Source organism: Vombatus ursinus, unplaced genomic scaffold (assembly GCF_900497805.2).
Source record: "Vombatus ursinus unplaced genomic scaffold, bare-nosed wombat genome assembly UNPS02014784.1, whole genome shotgun sequence".
NCBI lineage: Eukaryota > Metazoa > Chordata > Mammalia > Diprotodontia > Vombatidae > Vombatus > Vombatus ursinus.
In genome coordinates, this window is record NW_020954562.1 from 13,685 (window position 1) to 29,473 (window position 15,789).

At 42.0% G+C, this 15,789-nt stretch overlaps 1 protein-coding gene across 1 annotated transcript in view; it reads left to right on the forward strand.

The window, feature by feature from the left end:
• MGST2 (microsomal glutathione S-transferase 2) overlaps nt 1-15,789 on the forward strand; it is a 34,654-nt gene that overhangs the window by 4,289 nt on the left and 14,576 nt on the right. The window contains exon 2 of the mRNA XM_027867001.1: nt 7,312-7,411. Within this exon, the coding sequence (XP_027722802.1) occupies nt 7,312-7,411 (100 nt within the window). The remainder of the gene's footprint in view (nt 1-7,311; nt 7,412-15,789) is intronic.

Here is a 15,789-nt window from a genome sequence, read left to right on the forward strand (position 1 = left end):
GAGACAAACGGGAGCCAGATTCTTTTTAGGGCTAGGGGCATAGGTACGTCTGAATAAGATCAAAAGGCGGGGCTAGGGCTTTCAAAGGGAGATAAGGGAAGTCTGTAAGGACTCTAAAAGTTTAAGGGTCTTCCAGGGTTTGTAAACAAATGGGAGCCAAATTCCTTTTGGTGAAAAGAGGCAAAGGTCTTGGCTTCTGAAACTGAATGATGGGCTCATAACCCCATCAGAGGGAGAAATAGAGGCAGGAAGGCAAAAAAAGACAGAGCAGAACATTTGTTCACCTGCAATCTGGAACCCAAATGGGCTCATGTTGGGACAAAAGTCAGCATCTCTTACAGAGAGTAAGGCTGTGGAATGGCTTTCTCCTGTATTTATGAGGGCTCAGCCAGGTGCTTCTGTAGACCAGAAGTGTCTAAATAAGGGGAGTGGAGGGGGAGTTATGAAGGTCCTAATTCTTCCAACTGGAACAGTCTATAGAGAATAGCAGAGGGACAGAAGAAGACAAAGGGAAGGAGGGCAGGAGAACATTCAAGTGGGGTGGATTTGAAATCAATTAAACGGTTTTGTCCAAGTCATTCAATCCATTTGGCAACACCCAAATTTTTATTAAGAGTCTTCTATCTACCAGGTATTGAGCTCAGTTTTAGGAATTCAGGCACAACAGTGAAATAGTTTCTTCCCTTGAGAAGCTTATATTCTAGGTCAGGGTGGGGGGATGGTCAATTTGTGCACATGCAAGTATAAATACAAAAGATATAAGGTAATTTTTAGGGAAGCAGGAAAGGCTTTGTTTAGGAGATGGTTTTTGAGCTAAATCTTTAAGTTTTTTTTGGGGGGGGGTTAGGCAATGGGGTTAAGTGACTTGCCCAGGGTCACACAGCTAGTAAGTGTCATGTGTCTGAGGCCGGATTTGAACTCAGGTCCTCCTGAATCCAGGGCTGGTGCTCTATCCACTTTGCCACCTAGCTGCCCCTGAGATAAGTCTTAAAGGAAAGCAGGAATCCTAAGAGGCAGAAGCAAGGAAGAATGAACAACAGGCTTGAGGAGGCCAGTGTAAGGGCATGGAGATGAGAGCTGGAGTCATGTTGGAGGAATGACTGAATCATATTGTACATAAAGAGTAGTAAAATACAACATGACTAATGTGAAAATAAGTTTGATCTGAATATATATGTAGAGACTATATTCTGCATGCCATATTGGAGTAGGGGGAGTGGAGAGATGAGGAGAAAATTTGGAACTCAAAATCTTGTGGAAGTGAAGTTGAAAACTAAAAATTAATTAATTAATTAATTAATTTTAAACAAGAGTTGTAAAATGTACAATGATAGATAGGTAGCTTTGGGATCAAATTGTGAAGGACTTTAATCACTGAAATAATAGAGGGCCCTTGGAATGTATTGTCTAGAGAGCAACTTGGTCAGACTTGAGATTTAGATAAAGTCACTTTGGCAGCTGGGTGTAGGATCAATTGGAGTTGGGAGAGACTGGAGGAGAAAGACCAATTAAGAGGCATTCAGATAGCTCAGGTAAGAGGTAATGAGGGCCTGAACAGGAGTGTTGGCATTTTGAGAAGGGAGATGGGGATAGATGTTATGCAAGTCAAAGTGACGAGATTTGGCAAATGATTGAATGTGTGGAAGGTGGGGTGAGAATGAGGAGTTGCAGATGTTGATGAGGTTGCTAGCCTGGGTGAGTAGAGGGGTGGTGGTCCCCTCAGCAGAAATACAGAAATATATAAAGGGTTGGTGACAGACAAATGAGCTCTGTTTAGGACACTTGGAGTTTGAAATACCTACAGGATCTTCTTTTAGAAATGATCAGCGATTCAGGACTGAAGCTCATGAGAAAGCATAAGGCTGGGTATATAGAATGGAAAGTCATCTGCTTGGAGAAGATAGCATGAGAATAATGAAGTTGCCAAGAGAGTCTAGGGAGTAAAGAGAGGCCAGGATTGAACCTTGGGGTACACACATATTTAGTGATTGTGGTATGAATGATAATCCAGCAAAGGTGACTGAAAAGGAGCAGTCAAGGTAGTAAAAGAACCGGAAGAGGTAAGTGCCCCATAAACCTAGACAGGATAGAGTATCTGGGAAGAAAGGGAGTTTGGGAGATTATAGAGAGGCCAAGAAGAATGGGAACTGAAACAAAGGCCATTAGATTTGGCAGCTAAGAGATCATTGGCAATTTGGGAGAAAAGAATTTCAGTTGAATAATGAGATCAGGAGCCAGATTGCAGAGAGTTTAGAAGCCAGTGAGAGGAGAGGAAGTGGCGATATCTCATAGAAATGGCTTTTTTTTTTTAAAGGAGTTCTAGCTGAGAAGAGGAGAAGAGATATAGAACAAGAGCTTAAAGGATAGAGAATTCAGGAAGAGAAGATCACATTTTTATGGCTCCTTAGGATGTGCAAAGTACTATACATAAATTATAAAAAGAAATATGTAGGACAACTGATGAATTCATTAAGGGCTGCTCCTGATAACACTAAAGGAATTTTAACAATGCCTGTACTTTAGCTTTACCTGGTCTACCCAGATTTGTATATTTGAAGGTGGCTGAAGGGGTCTTGGATTGGTGTATTTGCAAAGGGCTCTAGCTCCTTTTGTCTAATTCAGTATTAGCTAGATAGACTCGATTCCTGGCCTATATAAAATTGATCTAAAATATTCTGGGCAGGGCTGGTTGCTTGGGAGAATCTGGTTGCTTCCAATTTTCAGAACCAAAACCAATGTTGAGGTGCAGGTTTGTGGTAAGGTGGTCAGGGTACATACATCCTCAATGGCTTTTCCCCTTTAGATTATATTATACACTATTAATAAACTAAAACTGCATATATCAGGCTTTCCTCCCACCCCACCCCCCACCCCATAAGTTGGTTAGTTTTGCTGAGTTTTTTTTCTTCTACTTTAAAAAACTATTATAAAAGATGACTGTTATACCGGCCGCGCCGACCTTATGCCGGCTGCGCTGAACACTCCTCCTATAAGGAGCAGGCTGCCAGAGGCATACTCACTCACCAGTCTTCGGTCCTCAACCGGATAAACACACAGAGATGAGCCATCAGAAGGCGCCAACACCAGAGCTTTATTCAGAAGCCATCACAGCAAGCCAAGCAGGAAGGCCAGAGCAACAGAGCAGGAGCAGAGAGAGCATGTGATCTGACCACAATCGTTCCTTAAGTACCTACTTAGCCCCTCCTCCCCAGCCTGCTTACTAGCCAATGATTGTAGGGTCAAATACCGGAAGAGGCTGTCTGAGTTTAGCACACCAAGGGAGAGGGAGTGACGCAGGAGGCTAGGACCGGATACAGGAAGGAGGCGTCTGGGATTAGTGCATAGACAGAGTACGTGACCTAGGAAGTCAGGAAGGACACAGGAAGGAGGCGTCTGGGGTCAGTGCTACACAAAGGGACCCAGGAAGTCAGGAAGGTCACAGGAAGGAGGCGTCTGGGGTTGACGTTGCATATAGGGAGGGGACTAAGCAAAGGGAACTCGTCCTCTGCCGTCCCACTCCCAAGTGGCACCGCCCCTTGCCTCAGGAGCACAAGCTCCAGCTACTTCCTTGCACCCAGCTTATCTCACACAGCACTGCCCACTGCCTCAGGGCTTCTCTGTACCCAGCCCATCCCAGTTCACCATGACTCTGCCTACCACAGGCCCTGCCTCAACTTCCAAATACCCAGATTCTACCCCAATCTTGCCACAACGCCCACCTGGTAGTTGCCAACATCAGACAGTCCCTCACAGACTGTTTCATACGGGATCAGTTAATTGGAGAGTGAATAAGCATTTATTAAGTGCCAACTCTGTTCCAGGCACTATGTGAAATTCTGGGATACAAAGAAAGGCAAAAACATGGCCCCTGACCTCAAAGAACTCACATTCTAATGGGGAAAACAATATGCAAATAATTAGGTAAACAGAAGATATATTACCTGCACTCTGTAAATCGAATTCAGTCTCAAAGGGAAGGTATTCTTCCAGCTGAAAGTAAGATTGGAGTTGAGTCTTGGAAGGGAGGCAGGGAAGCCAGAAGGCAGAGGGGAGGAGGGAGAACATTCTAGAAATGGGAGACAGTCAGTGCAAGTGCATGGAGTCATGAAAGGGAGTGTCCTGGGTGAGGAGCAGCAAGTAGTCCAGCACAGCTTTACTGCAGAGCATGAGGAGGGGAGGAAAGTATAAGAAGATTGGCAAGGTATGAAGGGATCAGACCAGGGGTGGGGAACCTGCAGCCTTGAGGCCACATGTGGCCTTATAGAAAATTATGCAGACTCCGCTCACCACTATGAATTGGGGGAAGGGGTTTCAAGTGAAAGTACAACCAGTACTAGAAAGGATGGCCAGTATCATAGGGAGGCAGCCATGACTCTGTGAGTAGCAGAAGGTGAAAGGAGTAAGAAAGGAAAACGTTTAATGAGAAACGAAGTTTGTTAATTATGGAGAAGGCATTCCAGAGAGCACAGTAGAAGAGGTGAGAAGATCTGAAGTAGGATACTGGAGGATACAGTTGAGGAGGATGGGGATAAGGGAGCAGGCAGTTGGAGATGGATTTGTAAATTGGCAGGAGAAGGATTCAGGAGAGAGTAAGAGGGATGGGAGTGTGCTAATCAATGCAGAACGAGTCTAGGCAAAATATCTGTGGTTAGACAGAGGCTCCTTGAGGGATACAGGGGATTTAAATGTTCAGGGTCCTCCCTGGAGCTCCAAACTCCTGGCAGATGTTGATGTTTGTTATGGGGAAACTTGGGAAAGCCATTTCACAAAATATAGAAGTGGACTAGTTTATGGCCTGGGGGAGTTTGCTCAGGAGGCTAGAGGCAGCAGTAGGAAGTGGGCTGTCCGAAGAAGAAGATGGAGGGTGACTAGGGAAGGTCCTGGGGTACAGACAGAGGAATGGAGGAAGGTGGCTGGGATCCAGGTTGGCAGTGGGAAATGTGGGTGATGGAAAAACAGAAGATGTGAATACAAATTAGAAAGAAACAAACTGAGTGTGAGCAACTGATGCCAAGCTCTGTCTCTGTCCCTTGAAATCCAGCATCAGACTGGTGAAGCATGCTTATCAGATTTGGGGATGCCATAAAGCTGAGAGGGATAGTTAATATGTTAGATGATAGAATCAGAATACAAAGAGAGCTCAGTCGGCAGTAAGGATAGGCTGGAACAAACAAGGTAAAAGCAGTGGGGATGAAGTGCAAAATCCTGCTCTTGAGTAAAGAAACAATACAATGAATATCCCAACTACTATACAAGTACAGAATGGAGAAGTGGTTCAAAAGCAATTTACACCAGAGACCTGGGATTTGAGAGGACTGCAAGCTAAATATGAGTCAACAGTGTGGCGTAATTGCTAAGAGAGTTAAAATAAACTTAGCTGACATGAAGAGATATAATGGACAGATTAAGAGAGGCAAGAGTTCCATTGTACCAGTAAGACCATACGTGTAGTTCTAGGTACCACTTTTTATGACAGAAGGTGACCAGACTGGTGAATGGTGTAGAAAACATGTCATATGGAGTTATTTAGCTTGGACAAGAGGAAGGCAGGGGAATGGGGGCTAGGGGCTACTGAATGGAGACAAATTTCAGGTCAAAATAAGAAAGAACTTTCTAACCATTAGAGCTATCTAAATAATATAATAAGCTATCTTGTGTGATAAGGAGTTCCTCATCCATGGAAATGTTTAAGCAGAAACTGGAAGACTATTAGCAATATTGTACAGAAGACACAGGATGACCTTTAAGTTAGACCAAATGACCTTTTACTTCTATGATTCCACAATCTGACAGGTTCAACAAGTCATGCTGACCATATTTTCTAAAGGTCTCTCTTTTTTTCTACCATCATTTTTGGGAGATAAACTGGTGGGGGGGGCAGAGAGTTGAAGACAAGTTGAATGGGATTGTGGTGGTTCCCGATACGTGTTTTTATCAGTGTGGACCTTAGTGTGAAAATATCCTTCACTGATACAAGTCAACAACTTGTTTGAAAAGTCAACAAGTTATCTGGAAAATTGGGAGGTGAAATGTTTTGCTTAGGGTCACAAAGCCATTATGTTTTAGAGGTATGACTTGAACCCTTCCCATAGGTGTGCATCAAACATGGGGCAGATATGCTAACACAGAGGACCCATGATCTATGTACACTTAGAGGTCTTCTTGATTCATTGATGCACCCTCTACCCGTTGTGCCGCAATGTTTCTCCAATATTATCCCAAGATGACATATTTATCATAAGGTACAGCCTAAGGAAAGGCAATCCTTCTCCAAACTCTTTCTTGCCTATGTATGAACTTTGGTAGTTCTGGACCTTTTGCTCAAATGCTAGATTGTTTTCCTGAGATAAATTCCAGCACTGTTCCTATTTTACAAATGCAGAAATTATGCCTTAGTAAGAGTGACCAGCGCAAAGTCTCACAGGAAGCTAGAGGCCATGGCAAGGAGAGGGCCCAGAATGACCCATCCCTAATTTTATCTCTTAAAAAGTTCCCGTGTTATAGTCACCAACCAAATCCATAAACCCCTGGCCTCTCGCTGCTCTGAAAATGCCAGCCCTGGGTTCAGAGGCTACAGGGGAAATGATCTACCTCCTGCACCACACACTTCAAAAAATCCCTCTCCTCCCTCTCCAAGTGTTCATTAGAAATCACTGCCATTTTAAATGAGAAGAAACCAATCCTAGGCAGTTACACACTTGAGAACGTTTAAGTAGTGCACAACAGCTTGTTTGGAGCAGAGGGGGATTAAGGGGAAGGAGACAGCCTGCTTGGCTACTCCTTACTAAATCCACTTCAATATTTACAAGCTTCTTGTTGGAGAGATTACCATATCCTGCTACAGAAGGAAATATATCACTACTAATTCTGGAACACAGTTAGAGATAAAAGCTGCAAACTTGGTGTAACAAAGACAAATGATTTCAAAAGAACTATTGAGTGGGAGAAGGAATTCAAGTAATTGAGGAAAAGAAACTAGGTTGAATAGAGGGTGTGATAAGTGGGAAGGCAAAGGATTAAAAATTCGCTTTTCTACAATGCTTTAAGGCTTGCAAAGAGCTTTCCTCCCCAAGGTGTGCCCCCCCCAAAAAAAAACCCATCCCTGGGATGTGAGTAATGGTATCTCCATTTTATAGATGGCAAAAGGGAGATTTAGAGAGGTTAAAAGTGACTTGGCTGTGAGGTATTGGAGTGAGGATTCAGGTCCAGAGCTAAATGTTATGATCTGAATGTCCAGATAATGTTTGTTTGTAATTGTTAGTTGCTCTTTCACCTCATCTTAAATTACAGTGAATTTCTTTTCCCTTGCAGTTTTCTTTGCTTGGCAGGTAATAAAAGCCAGGAGGAAGTACAAGATCTCAGCCCCGGCCGTCACCGGGTCAGCAGCCTTTGAGAGGGTATTTCGTGCACAGTAAGTTTGGGACAGAGCTACTCACTGAAATGGCAGGGGGGACAGGAATGAAATTTTGTATTTATCTATTCCAGTGTATCTTTTATCTCATGCACTTCTAATATAGTCATTATATAGCTTCAGGATATGCATTTAAATACAGGGCTTTTGAATTCCCTTTTAGCCCATTAACAGGACCTTTTCTAGCTGTCACCATAGACAAGCCATAAATGAGAAGGTTGGGTCAAATGAGCTTTGTATCTAGAATCATCTGATTGTGACCTGTAATATGCTTCTGAAAATTATAGGAATGGGGATGGAGAAAACAGACCAGCTCCACCCCCAACACGGGATAGGGAGCATTCAGATAGGAGGAGACCTCCTCAGAGCCCAGCACCACCCCCAGGGGCCATTTGATGCACCTGTATGCTCTTTCCACTTGTCATACTGGAATCACCTGGATGTGTGGAGAAGGGTGAGGTCTTTTAATGGAGACCTTTTGATGGGTCTGTTCCTTGGGTCTGAGAGACAACCAATCAAAAACTCACTCCCAGCTCCTGCCAGGGCAAGAGATACAAGGGTTCAGTGGTTCCTAAACAACAACATTGCCCCTTCCCCTCGTTCTGCCTCCAGGAGGCCTTCTCCCTCACTCCCCACTTCCTCTCTTCCTAGCTCAGAACTGAAGTGACTCAGCACTGTATTTTCTATCAGTCCCTGAAACAGCCTTTTCTTCATATGTTAGTGTCAGCTAATGATACAGTACTTCAAGATTTGCAAAGCACTTTGCATAATATCTCATTTGAGCCTCACAATTACCTACCTGTAGGGTGGGTAATAATAATAATAATAATAATAATAATCATGCTTATCATGATACTATTAGGATAAAATATTATAATAACAGAATAGTATTGGAATTAATATTATTAGTGGTGGCATGCCACATGACCAGAGAGGTGGACTCAGAAAGACTGAGGCTCAATCATTTAACATCTCAGCATCCCAGTCAACTAACTCTCTAAGACCTTAAATTGTAGGGCAGGTAGGGCAAGTGCCAATCTGCACTGGAGGGTTTCCTCTCTGGAAACTCTCTACACCAAACAAACTCCAGGTCTAGTGCAAAAAAAAAAAAATCACTAACATTGATATATAGAGCCTCATTGCCTTTATCTTATTTGATCCTTACAACCACTCTGTGAGGCAGGTGCCATTATTATCCCCATTTTAGTTTTTATTTTTATTTTTTTATTAATTTATTTTGATTTATCAACAATCACTTCCATATGCTTTTGAGTTTAAATTATTCTCCCCTTTCCTCCCCAGCACCCTCCCCAAGATGGCACATAATCTGATATAGGCTATACATATAATTATCCCCATTTTATAAAAGAGTATGCTGAGGCTTAGAGAAATAAGGGACTTGCTAGTATATGCCTAAGGCTGGATTTGAAAAATTGATATCTTGTAGATTTGTTCTCGACTGTTCCTTATTTTTATAGCATCTGGTCCATAATAGATGCTTAATGTTGATTAAATAATGAATATTATATCACTATGATCTTACCTTTCTCTATTTGCTAAGTGACTTGCCAAGGGTCCTAAAGCTAGTGAGTATCTGAAGCAGCACTTGAACCCAACTCTTTCCAACTCCAAGGATAGAGTGCTATCTGATTTGTATATATTTGTTGTTATTGTTGTTCAGTCATTTTTCAGTCATGTCTGATTCTTCATGATCCAATTTAGGGTTTTGGAGTTTTCTTGGCAAAGATACCGGAGTAGTTTGCCATTTCCTTCTCAAGCTCATTTTGCAGATGAGAAAGCTGAGAAAGAGTTAAGTAACTTGCCCAGGGTCATACAGCTAGTCGGTGTCTGAGGCCAGATTTGAACTCACAAAGATGGGTCTTCCTGACTCCAGGCCTGGTGTTCTATCTGCTTTGTCACCTAGCAGCTCCTATCATGTCTCCTAATTTTTGACATAAGAAAACTGGGTCTCAGAGAGATTAAGTGACTTACCCATGCTCGCACAGCTACTAAGTGTCAGAGGTGGGATCTGAATTCCAGTTCTTCCTGACTCCAAAGTCCAACACTCTCTCCATAATGTCTTGCGTGGCTACCAGGACTAAATGGGACCAAGCAGCTAGACTGTTTAATAGATGCATTCAAGGAGTCATTAGGTATTGTGTTCTCTCTTCCTTTTAGTTCAACATAGCCTGTTCCTTTGGAAACAGCATAAGTGAGCCAATAGGATGATATTTAATATCACCCAAGGAACTTAAAACGCTCTACAACCCTAGAAGGTAAAGTTAGCAGGTCTCTATGTGTTTGTTATCAAATCTTAGGACCATAGGATTCAGAGATGGAAGCAAGCTTGGAGATCATGGAGTCCAATCTATTCACTTTTTAAATGAGGAAACTGAGGCCTTCAGAGGCAAAGTGACTTACCCAGAGTCTTATAGGTTCTTGAGATTTTCTGCAAATAAGAAAGATTTAGGAGCAATTTTACATCATTTTATTACCAATCTTCTTTTCATGAAAGAAGAAAATTCAGGTGCTATTCAAAGGTGGCAAAGGCTGGGGAGCTTTTCCATTTTTGCTTGCATGGTAATAAAATAATGATTTGGGGGCCATTATTTCAAAGCAGTATTGTCATCTTTACTATCATCATAGCAGCTGAATTCAATTCCAGGGTCACAGAGCTAGAAGGAACTTTCTTAAAGGCCATCTAGTCACACCCCTCATTGTACAGACGAGGGAAATCAAGGACCATGGAGGTTAAACGACTTACCCATGGCCACACAATAGTGTATAACAGAATTTGAGCTCATGTCCTCTGACTCCAGAGTTGGAATTCTTTTCACTGACCAATTCCAGAAGAAAAGTTGTGTATAAAGATAGTATTTTACTCAGCTGCTGACAAAAATCTGTGAGTTCATTGTTGCAGGCCCTCCCTCATTCCAAGATGCAGGTCACCACCATCTTGTGTGACCCTCATCTATGTCTTCCTATATATTTACCATGAAGGGTCCTCTTAGTATTCTTATAACTTTAATTTCTTTCTTCTGCCACCAGGAAGATATCAATGGCACCTTTAGAATGGCCATTGTGGTTATACCTTGCTGTAGCCTTGAACTCTGTCCTTTTTTAATGACACTTTTCTGTCATGCCACAATTTCCTTTGGTTCTTCTTTGTGTTTGCATTTAGTTGTGTGCTACAGAACCACCATGTATCTCTTCATTGACTTCTTGGGGGTAATAGCTGAAATATATGAAAGACCATTCAAGAAGAGAGCCTAGAATCTGTATGGACACTGGATGAGAAATTTAAAGACATACTACTAATCTTACAGGCAAGATGGCTCCCCAAGTGGGAGGCAAACCATTTGGCTCCCCCATACTTACTCCAGCAAAATCGTGAAATTTGCATCAAATCAAATAATGATCAATAAGCCCAATGAGAAACTATAATGACTTTTTCCATCCCAGAAATGCATAAAACAGTCCAGGAACCCAAGGTTAGTAGGAAACGGGGCCACCAAAAAAGCATAAGTTAAAAAAAAAGAGTCCAACTTGGATAACAAACAAAAAGAACCTTTGAATTTCGAACGCAAAGATGATTTACCTACCAACAGTATGTGAAGGGTGTTGCTGTCCATGACAGACAGAGAGCAGCATATGGAGAGATCCAATGGGGGCTCATTGGCTGTAAGTGGGACAATATATTGACATTCCATAACTTCTCAGTATTTTCCCTCTGACTTTTTAGACAATCAGCTCTATGAGCTTAACTAGAGAAAGAGAAATGTGAAGTTGCCTCCACTCCAGCAGGAAAATTGGACAGATAATAATCTGCTTGTACAGTTTTAATCCAGGTTAAGCTATTCAATATCCAGTTCTCCTTTGCAAAGACAAAGAACCTTTCTCACTAAGCCTTTTGGATGTACTTCATGGTGTCAGGAGACTGTGGCCTTAAGAACTGCTATATGTCATCCTCATTCCTCCTTACACTGCAAGCCTGGAAGCTTCTTTTCCCTGCCTCTGCTGTAAATCTTGGTGGAGGTTTAGATGGCTTCATTCAGCTTTCTATGCTTCCCTTTGGAGCTGAAATGACAATGCTGGTGGACTTGGCTTTATAATCAGTTTTAGCATAGCACTTTAAGGTTCCCAAAGCAGTGAAGCAGTAGATGTACATTACCTCATTTGCACCTCACAACTCTGTGGTGAGAAGTACAGATATTATTATTTCCATTTTACAGATGAGGAAACTGAGACTCAGAGAGCTTAAATGACTTGTTGAGGTACACACAACTAGTAAATGTCAGAGCTGGGATGGAAACCCAGGTTTCCTGACTCCCAGTCCAGGGCTCTATCCACTATGTCACCTCACTGTCATGAATTGGATTTTCATTGCTTCAGTCTTATGAATAAAACAATGTACAATTGAATATTCAATAAATGTCTTTAAAAAATAAAGTTCATTGGGCACACACCCTAATGAAATGTGCCTTTAAAACCTATGGTTTTTGTTGTAGTTCTGGGGAAAGAGGAATAAATACTATGACTGGTGTCCATTTTGGTATCAATACTATACCCTCCGTCCTTAAATTATGATTTTCTCTTTTTATTCCCTCATCCATGCTGTCGTTGCTAGGCAGCCATGGTGAACTGATATGTTCATCATGCAAAGCCACTAGGTGGAGCAGTGGATAGAATGCTGGACCTGAGTCATCAGACAAGTTCAAATATGATCTCAAGATAATTTCTAGCTGTGCGACCCTGGGCAAATCACTTAAGCTTTGCCTGTCTCTGTTTCTTCACCTGTAAGATAGGGATAATTAGAACAGCACCTACCTCCCAGGGTTGTTGTGATGATAAAGTGAGATAAAATTTATAAAGTACTTTGCAAACCTTAAAGTGCTATAGAAATCTTAGCTATTATTATTATTAATTATATTATTGTGCCTCTGTTGTCAGCCATCCTTTCTAGTTCTATTGCTGCTGAGGGAGGGGGAGAAAAGTCTGGGGGTGGGGCAGTGTCTGGGTAATGGAGATAGGAAGCAAAAGCTGAATGAAAGAAGACAATAAAATAACTTCAAGTGTTTGCATGGCTATTCTGTAGGAAGGGGATTAACCTTATTCCTGGCCCCCAAGGACAGAAGTAGGAGCAATGGTTGGGAATTGTACAAAGGGAAATTTTGACACAATGATGGAAAATTTCCTGATAAAGCTCTCTTAAAATAGAATGAACTCCCTTTAGAGGTAATAGATTTCTCTTTAAATTTTTTTTAAATAGATTTTTTTGGGGGGATAAATTTTGTTTTTACATTGTCAGGGTTTCCCCTTGTATTCCTTATTTCCCCTCCCAGAAAGCCATCTCTTACAACATTTTTTTTTCAAAATAGAAAGAGAAAAAAGTTTCAACAAAATCAATCAACCTATTTAAAAAGAAACCAATCTGAAATTATATTTAGTCAGTCAATTAGCACTTATTAAGTGCCTACTTTGTGGCAGGCTGGGGATATAAAGGTATCTAAGTGCTAGGAATATAAAGAGAAAAGATTCTGCCCTCAAGGAGTTCACAGTTTAATGGGGAGACAGCATGAAGACAATTATGTACAAACAAGAAATATATATATATATATATATATACACACACACATATATGGAATAAATTGTAGATAATCAATAGAGAAACTAGCATTAAGTGGAGATCAGGAGAGGCTCCTTTTAGAAGATGAGATTTTAGCTGGGACTTGAAGGAAGCCAGAAAGGCATGGGGGCCAGTGAGTGAAAATGACCAGAGTCTAGTGATGGAGTGTCTTGTTTGAGGAACAGCAAGGAGGCCAGTGTCATTGGCCTGTAGAGTATGTGTATATGGGGGAGTAAGTTATGAGAAAACCGGAAAAGTAGGAGAGGATTGGATTGAGAAGGACTTTGAATGTCAACAGGATTTTCTATTTGATCCTGGAGGTGATAGGAAGCCAATGGAGTTTATTGAATGGAGGAGGGGATGGTTTAACATGGTTAGACCTGTACTTTACAAAGATTAATTTGACAGCTGAGTGGAGAATGGACTGGATTGGGGAGAGAGTTGAGGCAGGGAGACCTATTAGCAGGCTGTTGCCTTAGTTCAGGTATGAAGAGATGAGGGCTTGCACCAGAGTGTTGACAGTATCAGAGGAGGAAAGGGGGCATATGCATTATATGCAGTGTTCCACACCACATCCAATTCTTCCACATGATGACCCCCACCTCTGCAAATGAGTTGAGGGAAGTGTTTTCTCATCTTTTCTCTGGGACTAGGCTCAGTCTTTATAACTCGGCAACTTTTATTTTTGGTGGTTTTGTGGTCTTTCTGTTTACATTGTTGCCATCTTGTGCATATCATTTCCTTGGCTTCACTCTTTGGGTTTCTTTTCATGAGGAGATGCTGGATGACTGTTTGTTGGATAGGTTGTAGGGGGATTCCTGTTCCCATACGCTTTGGACTAAGTGGCCTCTGAGATTCCAGGAGGCTGCAGAGATTCCCTCCTCATTTCTGCTTCAAAGGAAGAAGCGATGCAAGACAGTGATTTGGAGCAGAAGGAACTTGGAGCTAATAGGATCATAGGATTTAGATTTACAAGAAATTTTAGAGATCATTGATTTCAGCTCCCTCATTTTACAAAGGACGAAACTGAGAGAAATTTGGACTGAAAGTAAGGAAATTCTGTCTAAGACTTTGAGCTATCTAGTGGAATTGCCTGCTCCAGGTAATGGGTCACTCTTACTAGATATCATGATGCAAAGACCGAAGGCTTGTTAGGTTAACAGCAATCAATCAACTAACAATTTGTAAAGCACTTACAACATGCCAGATGCTGTGCTAAGTGCTGAGGATACAGTGAAAGGCAAAATCAGTCTGTGCTCTATAGGAAATCACATTTTAATGGGGGATGGGAGACAACATGAAAATAGGCACATGTAAGACATGTATCTAGTGGCTGGAAGTAATGTTAAACAAGAAGGGTCTACTTTAAGGGATCTTGACTTTTTTATGTCCTGCACCTGTTGCCAGTCTAGTGAAGCCTATGGACCCTTCTCAAAATAATGTTTTTATTTGTAAATAAATTCATAATTGGAGCAAATGTTAAATTTCAGTTAGAGGTTTGTGAAAATAATGATGTGATTCCCCACCCCACCCCCCATTCACAGATCCCTAAGGAGAACGCAGGTAAAGAATCCCTGCTCTAGCAGCTGGGTAGAACTAGAAAATGCCTCATGAATAATGTGGCATTTGAGCTGTTATTATGTCCAATGAGACCCTCAGAGGTGAGGCTCATAAGAGGACAGGAGTAGGAAGAAGTATAGCATGGGGTTTGGCAGTCCAGGAGCACTCTCAGAAGGCAGGAGGTGCTGGTGGGAGAAGGACCTGTTTCGGAGTTGGAGAGGGACGAGAGGAGAATGGCCAAAGCTGGTCATTGGGAAGCAAGAGGTGGAAGCATCTGGCATTCTGCCTTGGCAGGTGCTTTAGTGGCCTAGGGGCCATGGGAAGCTAGTGTTGGGGATGGCAGATACCACTCATAGCTTCTTGCCTTGGTGCAAGAACTGGAGTGCTCTGGGGTCACCTGGCCTTCCAGACAAGACATGTTCTAGAGGGAGTTCTTGGTCAATTGCATTTTGTCTGGATGGCTTCTGAGGTCCCATCCAACTCTGAGATTCTCCCTCTGATGTCCACTCTTCATTATCTCATGTCTATCCATTCCTAGACTCTTGTAGGATAATACTGCACTTGGTGGAACAGGTACCTGTTCCTGACTTATTCCTTTCCTTCAGGCCCCTGAACTTCTGGTGTGCCCATCCTTGTGAGCCTTAGGATCATTTCCAGATTTCAGTCTGGACACTATGTCCCCACCTATCTCCACCGTCCACTGGTACCATTGGGTATTCTTTTATATGGCTACTTATAGACACAGGATAAAAAGTTACCATTTGAACATTGAAAGGGATGTGCTCAGTAGTCTACACTGGACTAATTGAATAAGTTCATAGACTTTACAGCCAGAAGCAATCTTAGACATCATTTGGTCTATTGCCTTCATTTTACAAATGAGGAACCTGAGACCCTAAGAGGTGAGTCGTTTGTCACCAAAGGTGACATAGATAATAAGCAACAGAGATAAGATTTGAATCTAGGCCCTCTGAATTCAAAACTAGCCTCTTTCTCTTGCTGACTTTTCTTGTTGAGATGTTTCCTTGTACTGGCACAGTGGATAGAGCACTGGGCCTGGTTTTAAGAAGACTCATCTTTGTGAGTTCAAATCTAGCCTCAGACACTTACTAGCTGTGTGACCTGGGCAAGTCATTTAATTCTGTTTGCCTCAGTTTCCTCATCTGTCAAATGTGCTGCAGAAGAAAATGGC